The 21,151-nt window shown below is 44.1% G+C and overlaps 1 protein-coding gene across 1 annotated transcript in view; it reads left to right on the forward strand.

Annotated features, from left to right (window-relative positions):
• Window positions 1-5,045: 5,045 nt before the first annotated feature.
• The window catches only part of Fnbp4 (formin binding protein 4), a 30,903-nt gene continuing 14,797 nt past the window's right edge, over window positions 5,046-21,151 (forward strand). Inside the window, exons 1-10 of the mRNA XM_051144068.1 lie at window positions 5,046-5,339; window positions 6,255-6,347; window positions 10,453-10,589; window positions 10,770-10,956; window positions 11,956-12,103; window positions 12,341-12,461; window positions 14,769-15,113; window positions 16,552-16,762; window positions 17,868-17,992; window positions 19,975-20,079. Coding sequence (XP_051000025.1) covers window positions 5,105-5,339; window positions 6,255-6,347; window positions 10,453-10,589; window positions 10,770-10,956; window positions 11,956-12,103; window positions 12,341-12,461; window positions 14,769-15,113; window positions 16,552-16,762; window positions 17,868-17,992; window positions 19,975-20,079 — 1,707 coding nt within the window. The 5' untranslated portion in view covers window positions 5,046-5,104. The remainder of the gene's footprint in view (window positions 5,340-6,254; window positions 6,348-10,452; window positions 10,590-10,769; window positions 10,957-11,955; window positions 12,104-12,340; window positions 12,462-14,768; window positions 15,114-16,551; window positions 16,763-17,867; window positions 17,993-19,974; window positions 20,080-21,151) is intronic.

The raw sequence follows: 21,151 nt of genomic DNA on the forward strand, positions 1-21,151 counted from the left end.
ATATAAACCTTGGGGAAGTGGGTAGGAGTTTTTGGGGTGAGTGTACATCATTGGCTAGGGCTGAGGTGCTGAGAATGCTTCATTTGCATGGAGAGAAACTCCTCGTGCTAGCTGGTCATGTCCTTATGAGGAAATAGAACATTTTAGCCTGAAACATGGCCACCAGGCTATGTGACTGCCTTCATGGGTGGTAGAGCTGGGGGTTGCAAGGCTACATGCACCATGGCATGCAGGCCCAGAACAGGGAAGGAGCAGTCCTCACTCCTGCTGGTCTCAAGATGAGATTTTCAGGGTTTGGACGTGTCTTGACCCCACTTTTGCTCTGGCCAGCTCTCCTGGTCGCATGGCTCACCTGCCCCACAGAAACGTGTCACTTTTCTTTTTTGTTATTGTTTTTCAAGACGGGGTTTCTTGGTGCAGCCTTGGCTGTCCTGGACTCACTTTGTAGACCAGGCTGGCCTTGAACTCACAGAGATCCGCCTGCCTCTGCCTCCCTAGTGCTGGGATTAAAGGCGTGCGCCACCATGCTGGGCACCACTTTTCTGATAATAATAATTCTCTAATAATTTCCAGATCCGGGGCTGGAGAGATGGCTCAGAAGTTAAGAGCACTGGCTGCTCTTCCAGAGATCCTGACTTCAATTCCCAGCAACCACGTGGTAGCTCAGAACCATCTACAATGGGATCTGATGTCCTCTTCTGGAGTGCAGGTGTACATGCAGGCTGAACCCTGTATATGTAATAAATAAATAAATCTTTAAAAAAAATAATTTCCAGATCCATCTACTTTCCTCTAACTGTCATGATCTGGCTTTTCTTTATAGATGAATAAAATTCCATGTGTATATTTATTTAATCTGTTCACATGGTGATGGACATCCAAACTGATTCCATTTCCTACCTATGTGAACAGCTGCACTAACTATAACTATCTGAAAAGTTCTCCAACAGTGTAAGAAAGAATCACAAGAACGGACAGATATGATTACATGACGTCAAAGAGCTATGCAGCAAAGGAAACTATCAACAGAGAAAACAGCCTACAGAATGCGGGGATCTTAGCTATGCTTCAGGTGGGGGTTAATATCTAGCATAAATGCTCCCCCAAATCTTCCAATCAATAAATGGGCTAATGAACCGAGCAAGACAGTCCACAAATTGTGGATAAATATTTAGAAAGTGGTCATCCTTAGCTGTCAGGGAAACAGTAGAGGCTCAATCTCACTCCATGTAGAATGGCTAGCATGAAGAAAACAGTGCCAAACCGGGCGGTGGTGGCGCACGCCTTTAATCCCAGCACTCAGGAGGCAGAGGCAGGAGGATCGCTGTGAGTTTCAGGTCAGCTTGGTCTTCAAAGTGAATGCAGGACAGCCAAGGCTACAGAGAGAAACCCTGTCTCAAAAAATCAAAAAAATAAAAAAAGAAAGAAAGAAAAGAAAACAAGTGACAACAAATGTTGGTACGGATGGAAAAGGAAATCATCGAAGTTTCTCAAAAAGTTCAAAATAGAGGGAGAATGAGGTAAGAATCCCCAACCCGGTCCTGAGTTGGAAGGAAAGAAGAGGCTCCTCCAAGTTGTTCCCTAACCGCCACGCTTACACCATGACACATGTGTAATCAATCAACCAATCAATCAATGTTTTTCTTTTTCTTTTCCTTTTTTTTTTTTTCTTCTTTTTTTTAGGTTTTTTTCAAGACCAGGTTTTTCTGTATAACAACCCTGGCTGTCCTAGACTCAGTTTTGTAGACCAGGCTGGCCTTGAACTCACAGAAATCCACCTGCCTCTGCCTCCTGAGTGCTGAAATTAAAGGCGTGAGCCACCATACCCGGCTTAATGTTTTTCTTTTTATTAACAATTCAGCTGGACTGGAAAAATGGCTCAGAGGTTAAGAACACTGGCTGCTCTTCCAGAGGTCCTGAGCTCAATTCCCAGCAACCACATGGTGGCTCACAACCATCTATAATGAGATCTGATGCCTTCTTCCGGCCTGCTGGCTCACATGCAGGCCAAATACTGTATGAAATAATAATAAATAAATCTTAAAACAAAACAAAAAACAGCCAGGCAGTGGTAGCACACAATCGCAGCACTCTGGAGGCAGACAGGTGGACCTCTGTGAATTTGAGGCCAGCCTGGTTTACAAAGTAAGTCCTGGTCAGCCAGGGTTATTACACAGAGAAACCCTGTCTCAGAAAACAAACAAAAAACAAAACAGAGCAAAAAAAACCCAATAGGTCTAGTGAGATGACTCAAATAGGTAAAGGTGCCTGCTGCCAAGCCTAATGACGTGAATTCAGTCATGACACTATGTAGTAAAAAAGAACCAACTTCTGCAAGTTCTCTGACCTCCACACATCTGCTGTGGCACGCACGTCTACACAGGTGTGTGTACACACACACACACACACACACACACACACACACACACACAGGCACACCTTTATTTTTTGCTTTTTAGATTTATTACTTATACAGTATTCTGCCTGCATGTGAGCATGCCTGGTACAGGATGGCACTGGATCTCATTACAGATGGTCGTGAGCCACCATGTGGTTGCTGGGAATTGAACTGAGGACCTTTGGAAAAACAGACGGTGCTCTTAACCTCTAAGCCATCTCTCCAGCCCTTCTTCTTCTTCTTCTTCTTCCTCCTCCTCCTCCTCCTCCTCCTCCTCCTCCTCCTCCTCCTACTTCTTTTAAAATAAGGTCTGTGTATCTGTGTATTGCCAGCTGCCTGGAACTTGCTATGTAAACCAGGCTGGCCTTGACCTCCAGGAATCCACCTGCCTCTGTCTCTCATGTAATACATTTTTATAAAAAAGAATCCCATTCATTGCCGGCCATGGTGGCGCACGCCTTTAATCCCAGCACTCGGGAGGCAGAGGCAGGCAGATCGCTGTGAGTTCGAGGCCAGCCTGGTCTACAAAGTGAGTCCAGGACAGCCAAGGCTACACAGAGAAACTCTGTCTCAAAAAACGAACAAAACAAAACAAAAACAAACAAAAAACAACCAACCAAACAAAACAACCAAATCACTGTTCTTATGGATTTTGCATTCAACAGCCAATTAGCAGGTGAACCCCAAATTGAGAGAGTTAAGTTTCTAAGATTATGAGACCCAATTCTACATTCAAAGTGCTTAGTTGTTATAGACAGACACACAGCAAATAGTGTTAAGTACTTTTAGTGTGCTTGGGGAGGCCCCAAATCAACTTCTGTGGTTATACAACCCTATTCCACCAGTTCTTTCTTAAAATAATTTAGAGAGGAAGATGAGCAGCCACACTATTCTCAAGTGTCAAGGAGGAGCTTGACAGTGAGGAACAAAGGTGCTCCATGCTCACCAAGGACAGAGGCCTACGTATTGCTAGGGGGGCTATAATTCCAGGTTCTCATGATTCCGTTTACACTTTTATTGACCTGAAAGACATCTACTTACACAGACGAAGTATTTAGTAGGCTTCCTGCTGCACCTGTGGGACACCAGGATCCATGCAGATCTATGGCGAGTCCCATAAACCTCCAGGGACTCAATCCTCTGACGCTTTTCTGTGTTATTAGCACATCTGTGTCTGGCCTGTCATGCTTTCATTCAATGTCTCCATTTGGCCCTTACCATCCCAGGATCCATTTTTATTTTTTTTTTAGCTCTCCAAATGAGTCACTGTATCTTGCCTTTAATGTCCAGCCTACAATCAAGAAGCTCTTCTGTGATGCTGGGGCTTTTGAAAATCTAGTGTATTGTTCAAAATAATGATGAAAGGTATGGCTTCTCAACTTTGCTGGCTTAAGTAGTTTTTAAATACATGTTTTGAATGCACATTATGTGCACCACATGCATACTTGGGGCCAGAAGAGGGCAACAGATCCCTTGGGACTGGAGCTGCAGGTGTGAACCACCATGTGGGTACTGGGAATCGAAGGTCCTCTGAAGGTCAGCCAACGCTCTTAACCGTGCAGCCGTCTCTCTAGCCCCAGAGTGTGCTGTTTTTGTTTTGAGACAGGGACTCAGTATGTAGCTCTGGCTGGGGTGGGACTCAGAGATCCACCTGCCCATCCCCATACACAGTCCCCAGATTTCTGCTTGTATTATTATCTTACTAATTTACTGTTATTATTGTTACCTTTGAGACAAGATCTCACTCTATGAGCTCTGGTGTGATGCATGCCTGCTTGGACTCGCTTGTAGTAATCCTCCTGCCTTGTTCGCCGTTAAGATTATAAATATGAACCAGGACAAGTAGTTCTGCTAGTACTATTAGAACACGTCAGTAGCTCTCCAGAAGTACAGTGCACCACCTTATAGCCAGCATTTATCTCTCTCTCACCATATAGGCCTGCTGTCACTAGTTATAGGTCTAAAAGCCACCAGGGATGGATGGTGGCAGTGGGTCCTGTTGAAAAATCAGCATTATCTTGCATGACCTTTTCTCTATCTACAGGTGGAGGATTTGGCGGTAGGACAGGAAGGAGTGCTTACGGAAGATAAAACAGGATGAGCTAAGGCTTCAGTGTCCCGTAAGAACACTGGCCAAGTTTTCAAGGTCTAGTCATTTTTCCTACTAATCACGTCGTATTTGCGTTTTAAGAGCATAGCGAGCTATAAAACACCCAGCGTCGTAACTATTGTTTAACACTATGCCCAAAAGAAGCCACAATAATCAAGGGGACCTTGCAGAAGGGGAGGGTGCAATGCATCTTTACCTTCCTAAATGACAAACCGCAAGAAACAGCTGAAAATAGCCACAAGATGGCGGACCGAGCACTAAAGAAAAGACTTGGCTAACAGCGCATGGCCGATAACCCAACCTCCTTGAGAGAGTCGCACAAACGCGGGCCCTTCCGCACTATTGGCTCCACGTCCGGGTCTTTTCCCTTTGCTATTGGCTACCGCTTCGTCCTCAAGTCAAAACAGCCCTGAACAAAGCCCACCCTTCCGTAAAGGCGCCCGGACTCGGGGCGCATGCGCAGGTGCGCCGTGCCGGTTACAGGCAGATCTCCTCGGGAGGCGGTGCCGCGGTTCATGAATATTGATTACGCACCGGGGCGCCGGGCGCCCGCCCCTCCAGACTGCGGACGCTCGCTGCTCGCGCTCGGGCTCGTGATGGGGAAGAAGTCCCGGGCGGTACCCGGCCGCAGGCCTATCCTGCAGCTCTCCCCACCGGGTCCTCGCAGCAGCACCCCGGGCCGGGATCCCGACCCCGATCCGGATCCCGAGGCCGATTCGACGGCGGCGGCGGCGGCGACTAGCCAGCCAGCCCCGGCAGCTGCGACGGCGGCGGCCGCGACGTCTCCCGCGGTGCCTGCCACCGCTGCCCCGGAGGACTCGCCTTCGGAAGGTAAGGGCGGGCGGGGGTCCTGCCTTTATTTGGGACGTCCGAAACTCGAGCACGGGGCTTGCGGCCTAGGCTTCGCAGGTGCCTCCTCGGACCCGGGAGGACGAGGAGCCCCGGCGGGCGAGGTACGTACGCCTCGGGTGCCTGCTCCCTGGGGCCGGCGGGACAGCGGCCGCGGACTCCGGGTGGCGGAAGGCCCCGCCAAGGGCTCCTCGGAGGCGCCATCGAGGGTTCAGGGATTCCTCCCGGGAGCTTGTGCAGTCCACCGGGGCCTGGGGCCCCAAATGTCTCCCAGGTAACCCCCTACGGTCTTAATAACGCAGAAGGTGGAGGGCAATTTCCACGTGCGAGTCCTAAGGCGGTTGAACCTGGCCTTCTCTGCATGTCACACTTGGTTTCGCTTTTGTTGAAATTGAAACAGCCACTCTTTAGAAGGAAACAAGCCCCTTTTCCCTTTATGCCAGACAAAGCATCGGTACCCCCAGACTTATGGGGAAAGTTGCAAAACCTGAGGGTTTTCCTGGAACTCTGTTCGGGTTAAGAGTAACAATTACTGCATCGGGTAGATGGCGGAGAAGCTGGATCGTATCAAGTGTTATGTATGGAAACTTGCAGATTTACTTATGCATACTGACTGTTAAGTATTGCAGGTGCCCAGGTGCCGTTTTTTAAAAATAGTATCCACATTCTTCCTGTCGACGTCACTAAATGAATGGAAGATTCTAGATCAGCATGTTTTTTTTTTTTATTCCTCCCCGCCCGCCGCCCCCCCCCCCCCCCCCCAGTTTGTATCAGTGACACACACTGACGAAAGTTATGGAAATCCAGGCCAGAAAGGTCAAATTTTGATTTTTGCTTCTCGTGTTTTTCCTTACCCACCAACTAACTGCAGTTTCCTTTTGTTCATTTCAAATACAGATGAACAGGAAGTGGTGGTGGAGGCTCCCAAAGTTGTTCAGAATCCTCCCAAACCAGCCATGACCACCAGACCCACAGCTGTTAAGGCAACAGGTATAGGTTTTTGTTGTTCTTTTTACCTCTTTTCTAAAATATCTTTTATGAAGTTAAAATTGAGTTTGTGCCTGGATTGTCTGTTGCGTGGTTAAGTGTTGCTAGTTTGTTTCTCATGAAGAGTAATTGAAGTGTTTCTGGGAGTGGGGTTGTGTGTAGGTGGTGAGAGTTTTTGTCTAAGGTGGATCTCTGAGATCGAGGCCAGCCTGGTCTACAGATCGAGTTCTAGGACAGCCAGGGCTACACAGGGGGGGAAAAAAAAGAGAGAGAAAGAGAGAAAAGAAAAGAAAGGTTTTGCCTAGGAAATGCAAGGCTCCAGTCTCAGCTTACACAAAACAGATTAAGAACAAAAAAATTACTATCTTTTTTTTTTTTTTTTTTTTTGGTGGGGTTGGAGGGGGTTGGTTGTTTTTTTTGTTGTTGTTGTTGTTTTTTGTTTGTTTGTTTGTTTGTTTGTTTGAGACAGGGTTTTTCTCTGTATCCTTGGCTGTCCCAGTATACTTTGTAGACCAGGCTGGCCTCGGACTCACAATGATCCACCTGCCTCTACCTCTGCCTCCCCTAGTGTGGGGATTACAGGCGTGTGCCACAAAGCCTGGCCCCTTTGATGATCTTCAGGGGCACCAACTAGGCCTTACTTTTCATTTTGACCATTTATTTATTTATTTATTTACTATTTACATATTTATATTTACTTAGTTGTAAATAAATACATAAAATGCCTTACTTTTGACTTATTAAACTATTGATAACTCCTGCCTTTAGCCCCCAAGTGCTGTGATTATAGATGTGCGCTACCATACCCAGCTCATTTTTTTTTACATGTATTTATTATTGTGTATACAACTCTCTGCCTGCATGTACACCTGCAGGCCAGAAGAGGGCATCGGATTGCATTATAGATGGTTGTGAGCCATCATGTGGTTGCTGGGAATTGAACTCAGGAGCTTTGGAAGAGCAGTCAGCGCTCTTAACCACTGAGCTATCTCTCCAGCTCCCATACCCAGCTCATTTAACACACTGCCTGGTTGGTACCAATCAAATACTTGTGAAGCTGACAATCCCCCTTTAAGTGCCCTCATCCTCTGTAGTTCTGCAGTCCCACTCTGCGGTGATATTCGCAGCAGTGGCTATCTGTCAGACCTGAGTTCAAATCATCTCTCTAACTTTCACTCTAAGACTTGAGAAACCCACTCACCTATAAATGGATCTGATCTGCTATAGTACTAAGTTGCCTAGGGTATTACATTTTACATATGTTTTTATGTATACATACATACACATGCAGAATTTCACATTGGAAAAGCAAGAATTTTTTCTGCATTTTATGTATATTGAAGATTAAATTTTTTAAAGGTTTATTTTAATGTTTTCTATTTGTATTTATAGGTATGTGTCTGTGTGAGTGTATGCCATGTGTGTGAGCCTGAGGTGGCTAAGCGAGAACATTAGGTCTCATAAAACAAGATACAGGTGGTTGTGAGCTGCCAACGTGGGTGCTGAAAACTGGATTCTCATCCTCTGGAAGAACAGCTGTCTAGCAGGCACAGATTACTTTTTTTGTTTTGTTTTGTTTTTCAAGACAGGGTTTCTCTGTGTAATAGCCCTGGCTGTCCTAGACTTACTTTGTAGACTAGGCTGGCCTACAATGATCCTCCTGCCTCTGCCTCCTAAATGCTGGTATTAAAGGAGTGTGCCACCAACACCCAGCTTTTTAAAAATATATTATAATTATAGTAAGTTTATTTTTAGTCTAAAGTATTAGTTTGTTTATTTTGAGAGAGCGATTCTCACTTTGGCATGGCAGCACTAGCTGGCCTCAAACAGAGTCTGTGCCTCTTTTGTGTTAGGATTAAAGGCTACTGTACCCAGCCCAGTTAATATTTGTCTTAATGCACTTTAGTTCATACAACTTTCCACTTCAAAAATAATCATGAATTGCATTGCTTTTACTTAAGAAATCTGTTTCAGCTGCTGTACTTTGATTGGCTTAGGTGTTTTGGATATGTTAATTTTTGAGACAAGGCTACCATTCTTAGTTCAGACTGGTCCAGAAGTCACCAACAGTCCATCCTCGACAGCAAAGTGCTATCTTGGTTTAGACTCCTTAGTGCTGGAATTACATACATATGCAGCACCCAGCTTGAGTAGACATTTATCATCAATTCTGTTATTTTAAGAAAGTGAGGTTCAGGGACCCATGGTATATTTTGGGAGAGGATATCAAGTATATGTGGATTGACTTTATTATTTTGAAGGATTTGGTGGGGGTAGGAACAGGGTCACATTGAGTAGCACTCTCTGGCCTGGAACTTGCTATGTAGTCCAGCCTGATTTTGAACCAAGTGCTAGGATTAAAGGCTTGTGCCACCAGGCCTGGGCCCCTTAAAGGATATTATATAATTTTTATTTGTGGTAGTTTGATGTTGTTCTTTGTGGGTTTGGAATTTTTATTTTTTATTTTTTTTGGTTTGGATTTTTAAAAATACTTTTTTATCTTTTTGAGAATTTCACAAAAGAATACATTGTATTTATATCGTTTGGACTCCTCCTTCCCCTTTTTTTGTATGTGTTGTTTTGTTTCTGAGACAGAGTCTCACTCATTATATAGATCAGACTGTCCTTGAGCTCAGAGAGATCTGCTGGTCCTTGCTTACTGAGTGCAGGATTTAAAGACATTGGTCATTGTGCCTGGGTTTTATGATCAGCTTGCATCTTGCCTCAGTTTCCTTAGCTGAGAACACATGCATGCTTGTACCACTGTGCCCAGCATTGTAACATATGTGTTTATGCTATTAGAATTGAATCCAGGATCTTTCTTTTTTTGTTTGTTTGTTTTCATTTTGTTTTGTTTTCGAGACAGGGTTTCTCAATGTTATCTTGGCTGTGCTGAACTCTATTTGTAGACCTAGCTGGCCTCAAACTCACAGCACTCCACCTGCCTCTGCCTCCCGTGTGCTGGGATTACAGGCCTGCACCACCAGGCTTGGTGCCCACACATACTTTTCAACTAAGCTATAATCCTAGTCCTAACTTAGTGATTATTCTCATTTTGGAATTATGTTCTAATTTGTAAATACACAAAATGTTCACTCTGATTAAAGAGCCATGCGGTTGGGGCTGGAAGGATGGCGGGGTGAGTAAGAATATAGGCTGCCCTGAGAGGATTTGGAGTTGATTTCCAGTACCCACGTAGTGGCTCACAACTGTCTGAAACTCCAGTTCCAGGGGATCTGATGCCCTCTTCTGGCTTCCAAGGCACAGGCACACCTGTAATGAAGGACATCATGCAGCTAAAATACCTGTGCACATAGTAAAATAATTAAAAAAAAAATATTTTATTTAATTTTAATTTATGTGCATTGGTGTAGGGGTGTCAGATCTTGGAGTTACAGACAGTTGTGAGCTGCCATGTGGGTGCTGGGAATTGAACCCAGGTCCTTTGGAAGAGCAGGCAGTGCTCTTAACCACTGAGCTATCTCTCCAGCCCCATAAAATATTTTTTTAAAGGTTTATTTATTTTATGTATCCGAATGCTCTGTTTTCACACATGTCAAAAGAAGGAATCAGATTTCATTATAGATAGTTGTGAGCCATCATGTGGTTGTTGGAAATTGAACTCAGGATCTCTAGAAGAGCAGGCAGTGCTCTTAATTGCTGAGCCATCTCTCTAGCCCCAGTGGAATAATTTGTAAAAATTAAAAAGAACCTTGTGGTTTGGCTAGGGATGTCACTTAGCAAAGGCATGAGGACCAGAGTTGGGATCCTTCTGTGTAAACTGGGCGGGCGTGGTAGCCCACCTGCAATCCTAGTGAGGAGATAGACACCATAGAGCAAGCTGGATAGCCAGACTAGCTAAAACAGCAAGCTCCAGATTTAGAAAGAAACACCTTCCCGCCCCTGTTTCTGGGCCTCTGTGCACCAGAAATATCCAAATGTACATGTGTGTTTATACCTACACATATGCATACCACACCTAATAAATAAAAAGGAGAGCTACGTGGTTGTTTTTTAAGTGCTCTTAACTGCTAGTTCATCTCTGTAGTCCCTGTGCATTTTCTTAAATACTTCCTAGAGTATATTGGTGTTTGCCTTTTGTTTCTAGGAGGTCTGTGTTTACTTGGTGCTTACGCTGACAGTGATGATGATGAGAGTGATGTGTCCGAAAAAACAGCACAATCCAAAGAGCCAAATGGAAACCAGTCAACTGACATTGATAGTACACTGGCCAACTTCCTAGCGGTTAGTGATGCTTTTGTGTGTATGTCTGTTTTGAAGTACTATTTATGTAGACCTGGCTGGCCTGGAACTATGTAGTCCAAGCTAGTCTTGAACTTGAAGCTATCTTCTGCTTCTGCCTCCAGGGCAGATTCCAGGTGTAAGCACCATGCCCAGTGGTTTGTTGCCCTTTTCCTTCCATAGGAGATTGACGCTATAACAGCACCTCAGCCCGCAGCTCCTGTGGTCGCTTCTGCTCCACCTCCAACTCCACCTCGACCAGAACCAAAGGAAGCAGCAACACCTGCCCTTTCTTCCACCTCAGCAAATGGAACAGACTCAGCCCAGACACCAGGGTGGCATTATGACACTCAGTGTTCACTGGCAGGAGGTAAGTGTGGTCGTTTTTTCAAGAAGTCTTGCCAGGCGTGGTGGTGCACGCCTTTAATCCCAGCACTTGGGAGGCAGAGGCAGGCGGATCGCTGTGAGTTCGAGGCCAGCCTGGTCTACAAAGTGAGTCCAGGATGGCCAGGGCTACACAGAGAAACCCCGTCTCGAAAAACCAAAAGAAGTCTTGCACGTAGTCCTCACTGGTATATTAGGCATTGGCCTTCCTAAACGTGAAGCCAGATGCTTTCGCTCTGGAACTGACACTTCGACTTTTTAAGGCGCGCGCGCGCGTGTGTGTGTGTGTGTGTGTGTGTGTGTGTGTGTTACTAGAATTGTTAGAATTGAATCCAAGATCTTATATGTGCTAAGTACACACATACTTTTCAACCAAGCTCTTAGGAAGCTAGTAGATAGAGCAATGATCTTTTTCTGTTGTTGTTGTTTGTTTGTTTGTTTTTTGAGAGAAGTTTCTCTGTGTAGCCTTGGCTGTCCTAGACTAACTTCGTAGACCAGGCCCACCCCGAACTCACAGCGATCTGCCTGCCTCTGCCTCCCAAGTGCTGCAATTAAAGGCGTGCGCCACCACCCCCCTGCTAGAGTGATGATCTTTTAACCAGTAGCACTTTGTGCCTGGTGTGATGAAAGCCATTGTTTTTAAAGTTTTGGGGTCGGGAGGGTTCAAACTACTTTTTATGAGTGTTAGCCTGCTTTTAACCGTGCACGAAGGTGTAAGATCAATAATTCTTTTGGTGTGGGGAGTTGTTCGCAGGGAATATTTGTTGGGTGTTGCAGCAGAGAGGGCCTTCTTGTTAGTGGGCGAGGCTAGGGATGTTGCTAAGCCCTGCAGCACAGACTTGAGGACCCTGTCACGTTGTCATGGTTTTACAGCTGTTTTGGGATTGAAGTCAGGACTATGTAGAGTTTATACTTAAAATATGTTTCCTTTAAAATATATATATATGTGTGTGTGTGTGTTTGTGTGTGTTTTCTTTTCTTACAGTTGAAATTGAGATGGGGGATTGGCAAGAAGTCTGGGATGAGAACACAGGTTGCTATTATTATTGGAACACACAAACAAATGAAGTGACTTGGGAGTTACCCCAATATCTTGCCACACAGATGCAGGGATTACAACATTACCAGCCCAGGTAAGACTGGCTCTGAAGAGATTATATAAGAAAAAATGCAGAGAAAATAGCACATGGCTTTTAATACCAGCACTTGGGAGGCAGAGGCAGGTGGATCACTGTGAGTTCGAGGCCAGCCTGGTGTACAGAGTGAGTCCAGGACAGCCAAGGATACACAGAGAAATCCTGTCTCGAAAAGGGGGAAAAAAATAGCCGCTGTGAGCATTTACCTTTTGTTTGTCTTGACGCCCACCCCAGTTCTGTAACAGGCACTGAAGCTGGGTTTGTGGTAAATACAGAAATATACACAAAGGAGAAAACAGTTCCTGTTTCCAGTAATAAAAGTGGACCGGGGATTGCCAAGCGAGAAGTTAAAAAGGTTAGTGTTACAACGTACTGCATTTGCTTGTTTTCTAATAGAAAAGGCTGGATGTGATAGTATTTCCCAAAACACGTGTTCTTAGTTTTACCTCAGCTGTTTCTGCGCCTCGTACAGCATTTACAGGAGCTACATCTCAGGGACCCAGGGTTTTAGAGAGCCAAGGGAACTGCTTAGCCATCTACTGCCAGGACGTGGAGCAGCTGTCACCTACATTAGAGTCATACATTGTCACGTGCTGTTAGGGCTTTTTGAGAAGCTGGCTCTGGAGTTGAGTCATGTGTCCCCTGACCTCTATGGGCATCTGCATTTATGTACACACACAAAATAAATTAAAAATAAATTTTAATTTATTTTTAAGTTAAAAACAAAATTTAAGAAAGACTACAGATGCTTTTAGATTCTGGAATTATTGCATCTTGTGCATAGTCCCGAAGTCTGAACATAAAGTTCATTTATAGTTCATATACACAGTCTGACGGTAATTTTATTACATTTATTGGGGCTTGGCGAAGTTGCCAGAGTGGAAGTTAGAGAACAACTTGTAAGGTCAGATAGCATGTGCCATGTCACATTCACTCATAGACTTTTTTGGGTTTTTGAGATAGCAGTCTTGGCTGGCTTGAAGGTCAGATAGAATGTGCCATGTCACATTCACTCATAGACTTTTTTGGGTTTTTGAGATAGCAGTCTTGGCTGGCTTGAAACTCACTCTGTGGATCCCACTCAGCTGGTTAGACTCTTTAGCAAGCGCCTTTATCCATTGATACCTTTCTCAGAGGCCTTCATATGATAGGCCTGATGATTATTTACTTATTTAAGACAAGATCTCAGTAGGTAGACCAGGCTAGTGCCAAACTCATAAAGATTCCCCCTACCAATCTTCACAATGCTGGGATTAAAGGCATGCACCACTATACCTAGCCTGGCCTACATTTTTTACCTCAGCGCCACACATATGGAGACACTTATGGTACTTCAGCACTCAAAGCTGTTTTAGTGTAACTCTCCTCCCCTGCCCCCCTTGATTGTTTGGTTGGTTTTTGGTAATTTTCAAGATAGTTCCTCTGTGTAGCCTTGGCTATCCTGGACTCGCTTTGTAGACCAGGCTGGCCTAAAACTCAAAAAATCCACCTGCCACTACCTCCCAGCCTTAGTGTAATTTTTAAACTTTGGATTAGGGCTATTCAACCCATACTAGTGAAAGCTAAGCATTTCTTTAATCTTTCCAATAACAAAAGTAAATAGCATTCTTTAGAGACAATTTTGAATTGTATCTTGATTTTTAGATTTTTACCCTATACCAGTACCTAGGATCTTAATAGGCATGTTGTACAAGAGTTGTACTACTAAGTTGTATCCCTAATCCCCAAAGTGCAAACTTTAAAGATAGCCTTTACTGTATACCGAATTTGAGACCAGCCTGGGTTACATGAGATCATCCACCCTAACCCCTTTTTGTAATCGTTACATTTCTAGGAAGGTTAAGGATTCTAATAGGTGAAATAAACTACATCTATCTATCTACCTATGGTTTGTATTTTTGTTTTGTTTTTGAGACAGAGTTTCTCTGTGTAACAGAATAGCCCTGGCTGTCCTGGAACTTGCTCTGTAGACCAGGCTGACCTCAATCTCAGAGACCCACCTGCCTCTGTGTCAAACAGTTTTGTTTTGTTTTTGAGATTGTTATCATGTAGCCCAGACTGTCCTCAAACTGTATAATTAAGGGTGAGTGGCCCGGCGTGGTCCGGCGTGGTGTCACACGCCTTTAATCCCAGCACTCAGGAAGCTCAGAGGTAGGCAGATTGCTGTGAGTTTGAGGCCAGCCTGGTTTACAAAATGAGTCCAGGACAGCCAAGGATGAACAGAGAAACCAGGTATCGAAAAACAAAAAAAGGGGGTGGGGAGGGGTGGGGTGAGTTCTGTAATCCTTATCCTGTCTCCAAAATTGGGTGGCATTTAATTATGCATCTTCATGCCAGCTTTGTCTCACATTTTATTTTGGTCTAAGCTCCCATTGAAACACAAACTGTTTTCATTTTACAGAAGAGGAAAGTGAAGATTTATCTAGTCATGTATTGACAAACTGCTGATGTTACATCTGCCTCTGCTTCCTACTAGCTTCCTTTTTGGTACCCAGAGGATAGTAGGTTGTTCAGTCACTGCCTTTCCAAGTAGTATTTCCTGTGTACATGGAAAGGGTGTGGGTGTTTTTTGAGTGTCCAGTAGTTAAGAAGTTAATACACATAATTGAATAATTGAAGAGTTTTTTTGAAAGTTGCAACTCAGTGCTTTTGTTCTTTATAGGAAGTGAATGAAGGAGTCCAAGCTCTTTCCAACAGCGAGGAGGAGAGGAAAGGGGTGGCAGCCGCATTGCTCGCTCCCTTACTGCCTGAAGGGGTAAAAGAAGAGGAAGAAAGATGGAGAAGAAAAGTAATTTGTAAAGAAGCAGATCCAGTGTCAGAGATTAAGGAAACAAGCACAGCAGCAGAGGAAACGGGGCTGCCCATAAAGCCCCCGGAGGTTACGATGGACAGCATAGACGACCCTTCTCAGGAGGATCTGTGCAGCGTTGTTCAGTCTGGAGAAAGCGAGGAGGAGGAAGAGGAACAAGACACCCTTGAGCTGGAGCTGGCTCTGGAAAGGAAAAAAGTACGGGTTTGTAAGACTTTTATTTTAGTTGCCTTTATTATTTATTATTTATACAGTATTCTGCCCACATGCGTGCCTGCAGGCCAGAAGAGGACACAAGATCTCATTGTAGATGGTTGTGAGCCACCATGTGGTTGCTGGGAATTGAACTCAGGACCTCTGGAAGAGCAGCCAGTGCTCTTAACCTCTGAGCCATCTCTCCAGCCCCCTGACTTAAAGATCTTAAGGGAGGAAGGCCGCTTTTTGCATGGAGAAGGTGTAGCAGTGAGCATGGCTCTACCTTGAGGATTGTGCCCATCAGAGTCAGGAAATGAAGAGGAATGCTTTGCCCTGGTTCGTGGCAGGGCGCTGCCCACAGTTACAGTGGGTCTTCCCTTGCTAACACAGCCAGAGGTGGGCCTCCTGGCTCATTCCAAGGCCAGTCAAGTGGACAGTGGTGACAAACCATCACAGATCTCAAGGGTGTAGTCCCCTTACTACTGTTAAATTCCTGGATCACTCGTTATGCTCAATTTAAAACCATTATTGAAACTTTGCTTTTGCTCATCTCTTGACCTACATTATTTCTTTTAAAAGATAGACTTATTTATTTATGGTTTTTCAAGACAGGGTTCCTCTGTGTAACAGTCTTGTCTTTCCTGGAACTTGCTTTGTATCCCAGGCTGGCCTTGAATTCAAAGAGATCCACCTGCCTCTGAGTGCTGGGATTAAAGGCGTGCACCACCACATCTGGTGCATTTTTGTTTTTTGTATGTATACATATTTTGTGTGTGTTCATGCATGACTAATGCCTGCAAAGATAAGAAGGGCACCAGGAACTATAGGTACAGAGATGGTGAGCCACCCATGTGGGTGCTGGGAGCTAAACCCAGGTCCTCTGCAAGAGCAACAAGTGCTCATTATGGCTGAACCATCTCTCCAGTTTCCTAAGTGAGTTACTTCTAACCCAGTGAATTACAGAGTTGCTTTGGTTTCTAGTGGTGCTTTCGGTAGTTAGTTGTCAACTAATAAATAGATCTTGTCAGATAATAGGGGGATAAGATGAACTGTGTCTTTCCCTATCCCTATTAAGGGATAGATGAGGGTGGCTTCAAACTTGTGATCTTCCTGCCTCAGTCTTCTGAGTACTAGGATTATAAGCACACTCTACCACTCTTTAAAAGATTTTCTGTGGGGGAGGAGGTCCCCCTCAGTCATAGACCTAGGCGAGGGGAGTAGGGTGAAAGCGGGAGGGAGGGAGGAACGGGAGGATACAAGTGATGGGATAACTATTGAGTTGTAATCTGAATAAATGGATTAAATTATTTTTAAAAAAGACTTTCTGATTGTTCCCCGACTTTGGGGTAGTCATCGGCAGCCATCGTCGTTGTTGTTGCTCACAGGGCTTGATGTGGTGGTTGCTAATGCACTGCTAACCGTGTCAACGTGTGCCTTGTAGGCAGAGTTACGAGCCTTGGAGGAAGGCGATGGTAGCGTGTCAGGGTCTAGCCCACGTTCTGACATCAGCCAGCCAGCATCCCAGGATGGAGTGCGTAGGATTATGTCTAAAAGAGGAAAATGGAAGATGTTTGTTCGAGCCACCAGTCCAGAATCCACCAGCCGGAGTTCTAGTAAAACTGGACGAGAGACTCCCGAAAATGGAGAAACTGGTAATTTGTGCTCCCACAAAAGTAACTTTCTTCCCTCCCCTCCCTCTTGTACTAGGAACTGAAGCAGGCAAGGAAGGCCCATCACCACTCAGCTACAAGCTCAGAGCACAAGGAAGGCCCCTCACCACTCAGCTACAAGCTCAGAGCACAAGTGGCTGGAGAGAGGGCTGGACCCAAGGTCATCTCCTACCACGTATGCCTCACAGCCGTCTGTTATTCTAGTTGGAAGAGATCGGGTGCCTTCTGGCCTCTGACCACTAGATATGAACATGGTACATAGGCAGAAAGGCAAGCCACTAATACACATACTCACTAGAGTCTTCACCATATTTCATTGTCATTTGTCACTGGGGCCGCTCCAGCCTCTCTTCACCCTGTCTGCCTTCTGCCCAATGCCACAGTAACTTGCCATGGGGACTTAGTACTCACACTCGTATAGCTTGATAAGTCTTGCTTAATTGCCCTACAGAACCTTCCAGTCAGAATTATAGTGATGCTTCAAATGGGTTTTGTGCCTGTCACTATAACTCTTTTTAAAAGATGTATTTATTATTATGTATACAGTGCTCTGCCTGCATGTACACCTGCAGGCCAGATGAGGGCATCAGATCACAGTATAGATGGTTGTGAGCCACCATGTGGTTGCTGGGAATTGGACTCATGATCTCTGGAAGAGCAGTCAGTGCTCTTAACTGCTGAGCCATCTCTCTAGCCCTGTGCCACTATAACTTAAAACAATCATATCTTAGAAATCTGTCTAGTGGCAGATGAATTATTAGTTATCTTGTCCTCTCACTAAACTTAGGCATGTCTTATTTTAGATAGGGTATAGCTTTTATCTAATTAACCCTATAAAAACATTTTAAAGACAGTATTAGTTCTCTGCTAGAGGATAACCAGTGACACAGTTTAAACCCCGTGAAATTAAGCCAAACCAAACAACTAAGAGCTCTTGTTCTCTTTGCAGGACACACCTGAAAAATAGTACTAGTATTCCTCTTGCCTGCTTTGTCAAAGTTCTAATAACTTGTCCCAGCATCCCCCAAAATATTTCCTTTCTGAACAGGTGACCTCAAAATCACATGGTTGTTTTTGTTTTTTGCAGTAATTGGTGCTGAAAATCCTGAAAAAATAGATGAAAATTCAGACAAAGAGGCAGAAGTAGAAGAACCTTCTGAGAGGACAAAAGTCCAAATAACAGCTAAAGTAGAAGAAGAGCAGGATCTGAAAGTACGCCTATTTGCAGGATCTAAGGCAGGGGGATGGGGAGGCTGTCGGGGTGGGGGAGGTCTTACTTTACAGCTGAGGGTGGCCTGAAATTTAGGCTCCTCCTGGCTCAAGTCTCCCAAGTGCCAGGATTATAGGCTTAGCCGTTAAATTATTACTAACTGCTGCTAGCAAATCATAGGCTTTACTATGTCCAAACTTAAGATTTTCGCTTTGTTAGGTTAAAAGATTTCATTTAAGGCTTAGAATAAGAACTTTGATGCTGAGAAATTATGTGAAAATTGTAAATTTTATTTCCTTTGAAATTAAGCCTTTGCTGGAAAGAATCTACAACTATAGGCTTCTCTGCTTTGCAAGTACTAAAGATACTAAAAGATTTAATTCCATTCCTGTGTGAAATACTTGTCTTTAAACAAAGGCAAATTTGTTTGCAATTGCATTTGTAACCGCATAATGACATTCCTTGGTATCAGTAGGGGATTTATAGCCAGGACCCCATCAGATACCCCGAAATCTGAACTGTTTGAGTCTCCTCTGTAAAGCAAAACAGCTTTGTATGTATTTGAGTGCACATCCTCCATACAAGCTAAATCACCCTAGGCTGCTTAGAATACTTAATACTGCCAGGCGTGGTGGCGCACACCTTTAATCCCAGCACTTGGGAGGCAGAGGCAGGCGGATCACTGTGAGTTAGAGGTCAGCCTGGTCTACAAAGTTAGTCCAGGACAGCCAAGGCTGCACAGAGAAACCCTGTCTTGAAAAACAAAACAAAACAAAACAAACAAACAAAAAAAATTCAGCATGTAGCTAGTATATAAGTAAGTGAAAATTTGGGCAATTCATGATATTTTTCCCCTCAGCTATTTTGAGGTATAATTGACATCTTTATCATATATGATAAGATGTTTTATGTTGCATGACCCTGGTGATCACCAACTATAAGAATAAGGACACCAAGATGTTCTTTTTTTATTTTTTTTTAATATTTTATTTAATTTTAATTTATGTCTGTTCATGTGGGAGTGTCAGATCTTGGAGTTACAGACAGTTGTCAGCTGCCATGTGGGTGCTGGGAATTGAACCCGGGTCCTTTTGGAAGAGCAGCCAGTGCTCTTAACCACTGAGCCATCTCTCCAGCCCCAAGAACACCAAGATGTTCTAATATTTTAAAGCTTAGGCTTTAGTTGGGCAGACTCTCAACTAGCTCATCTAAGAAAACTCAGTCACCTAGCCCTGTCCCACCACTATAGGCCCATGCCTATAGTCATGTCTGTCTTCTGGGAAAAAGACCCTCCTCCTCTTCCCAGACTCTTTTTCCCTGCCAGGAAGTCCCACCTTCCACTTCCTGCTTGACTATTGGCTGCTGGGTTTTTTTATTAAGGCCAGTCAGAATGCCTTGGGGAGGTGAGGAAAGACAGGGCCACACCTTCATGTGTATACCCCAACAGTTTTGTTTTTTTATATGTTATATATAGTGATATTATACAAAACCTGCTAGTAAGTTGTTACCTCACAAATTTTTCTTTGGTTTAGGAGCGTTAGAATGTTTTGATCTCTGAATGATTTTCAGCTATATAATACGGTATTGTTAACTATAGTCATGGCACTGTATATTAGATCCCCAGTGTTAGGGGTAAAATGTCTATTCCTAGACCAGTGTTTTCCTTATTGATCCACCCTCTCACAACCACCATTTTGGCATTATCTTTATGTAAATTTGATTTTTTTTTTAAGACTAGACTCTGTTCAGCTGTTGAAGTCTATGCATGTTGTGCGAGTGCACTGTAATGGCATGAGTGGACACGCATTTTTATTCATTGTCTGTGAATCTGATTATAAATTAGACGTCTGAACGTGACCAGCTACAGTTATCTGTATATGCAGACAGTAAATTCCTACTATCTGTAACAGCACATGGACTGCTTTATATAGTATAGGAAGAATTGTTGGTTTTCTGGCTTTAATTTTTCTGTTCTCTATTACAGTTTCAAATCGGAGAACTGGCAAATACCCTGACAAGTAAATTTGAATTCCTAGGGATTAACAGACAGTCCATCTCCAACTTTCATATGCTGCTCTTACAGACTGAGGTAATGCAGTTGATTTGATGTAAATGGCATTTTGTTGTTTGATTTTTTTTTTTTTTTTTTTTTTTTTTTACTTGTAGCCACAGCTGGCATGGAGCTCACCATACAGAGAAGGATTGCCTCAAGCTCAGAGATCGTTCTGGTTCTGGCTCTAACCCTGAGTACTGAGATTACAGGCTGCGCAGCTACACCATACTCAGCATGTTTACATTTATAAACGTTTCCTTTTTATTCGTGTGTCTGTGTGTTGCTGTATGTGTTCAGATGCCTGAAGAGGCCAGAAGAGGAGGCCAGATCCCTGGAAGCTAGAGTGAACGGCATTTGTGAGCTGCCTGGCATGGGTGCCGGGAATGGAACGTGGCTTAACGCCAAGCCAACTCTCAAGCCCCTGGGTTTTTGGTTTTGTTTTGTTTAAGATTTATTTATTAAGCCGGATGTGGTGGCACACACCTATAATCCCAGCACTTGGGAGGTAGAGGCAGTCAGATCGTTGTGAGTTCAAGACCAGCCTGGTCTACAAAGTGAGTCTAGCACAGCCAAGACAACACAGAGAAACCCTGTCTTCAAAAACAAAAACAAAAGCAACAAACAAGCAAAAAAAAAGATTATTTATTTGTACAGTATTTTGCCTGATGTGTGCCTGCAAGCCAGAACAGGGCACCAGATTTCATTATAGATGGCTATGAGCCACCATGTGGTTTCTGTGAATTGAACGCAAGACCTTTTGGAGTAACAACCAGTGCTCTTAACTTGTGAGCTATCTCTCCAGTGCCCCCTTTTTTGTTGTTAATGTATGTGTGGTATTCATGTATGTGTGTTTGTGCATTTGTGCATTTGTGTGTGCTTGCAAGTGAAGGTGCAGACTGAATATAAGGAACCCTTCTCCACTGCACTGCCCCTTGTTCGCTGAGGCACCATCTCTCAGTTGAATCCAGAGCTTATCAATACAGCTGATAGCTGATCTATCTGGCCTGTTTGCTTAGAGTATTCCCTGTCTCCACTTTGTGAGTGTTGTGATTACAGGGGAACCATGGTGCTTGCCTCGCTTGTATGTATGATCTGGGGGTCTTAACTC

The sequence above is a fragment of the Acomys russatus genome, chromosome 4, assembly GCF_903995435.1.
Source record: "Acomys russatus chromosome 4, mAcoRus1.1, whole genome shotgun sequence".
NCBI classification, from domain to species: domain Eukaryota; kingdom Metazoa; phylum Chordata; class Mammalia; order Rodentia; family Muridae; genus Acomys; species Acomys russatus.